The sequence below is a fragment of the Charadrius vociferus genome, unplaced genomic scaffold (genome assembly GCF_000708025.1).
Source record: "Charadrius vociferus isolate BGI_N301 unplaced genomic scaffold, ASM70802v2 scaffold1611, whole genome shotgun sequence".
In the NCBI taxonomy this organism is placed as follows: domain Eukaryota; kingdom Metazoa; phylum Chordata; class Aves; order Charadriiformes; family Charadriidae; genus Charadrius; species Charadrius vociferus.
In genome coordinates, this window is record NW_009646968.1 from 12,795 (window position 1) to 13,743 (window position 949).

The 949-nt window shown below is 65.2% G+C and overlaps 1 protein-coding gene across 1 annotated transcript in view; it reads right to left on the reverse strand.

Annotated features, from left to right (window-relative positions):
* DTX4 (deltex 4, E3 ubiquitin ligase) overlaps positions 1–949 on the reverse strand; it is a 4,417-nt gene that overhangs the window by 3,075 nt on the left and 393 nt on the right. The window contains 2 exon segments of the mRNA XM_009895376.1: positions 201–263; positions 733–911. Coding sequence (XP_009893678.1) covers positions 201–263; positions 733–911 — 242 coding nt within the window.

The following is a 949-nucleotide window of genomic DNA, read 5'->3' on the forward strand; positions in this document are numbered from 1 at the left end:
CCCCCCCCCACCCACCGCCGCCTTTTCTCTCGCTCTTTAGAAACCCTGCCTGCGTCTCCATTCACGGCCCCTTTTTGTCACTGCTCCCTGGGACGGTCTGTTGTTTTTTTTCCTCTTTTCTCCTACGGCCACGTAGCTGCCACAGCTCTTTCTCCCCCTCCCCTTGGGGCTCTATTCCATGGGAAAGTTTCCCGGTGGATCAGGAGCGGAGGGAAGGGGGAGGACGGAGAGGGAGAGGAAAGGGGCCAGGCTGCAACAGAAGGCTGACGGCAGAGCCAGACAAAGGGGAGAAACAAGCTCATTAACTGCCCACCCCCCGCAAAAAAAAAGTGTCTTTGGAGGGTGGGGGTCTGGAGGGACCCCTTCTCATGGGGCCTGAATGGCTTTTCTTCAGGCCTTTTGCAGTTCCCCACCCATCCCCTGCCACAGTGAGAAAGAGCAGCCTCAGCCTCCTCGTTGAGATGCAGGAGCCGCCCCCATCCCCATTCCTGTCCCCGGGCACCCACGGGGAAGGCGAGGGGCCCAGCAGAGCCCTCTGCCCACAGGAGGCGGGGGACCCGTGCGGTCTGTCTCCCACCAGGCTCAGGGGCGACAGCACCCCTGCAGTGGGAGCCGCACGGCGCTGCAGCCCTGCTGTGCCCCAGGGAGGGGGGAAAAAAACAAAACAAAACAAAAACACGCTGCCCCCCTTCTTCCCCCCACAACTACCCTCTCACTCGCGCACGGCAGGACTCACCCGGAGGCGATGAGCACCCGGGACTGGGCGATGGCCAGGCGCTGGAGGTGGCTGCGGTTCAGGGTGCTGAGGCCGGGACGGGACGCCTTGCCACTGCCAGCGCCGGGGGGGCTGGCGCTGGAGCTGGCCGAGCTCAAGGTGGGCGTGCTGGCTGGCTGCCCCCCGCCCCCTTTGGCTGCCAGGGGGCTCCGCGAGGCACGCGGCGCGGGCACG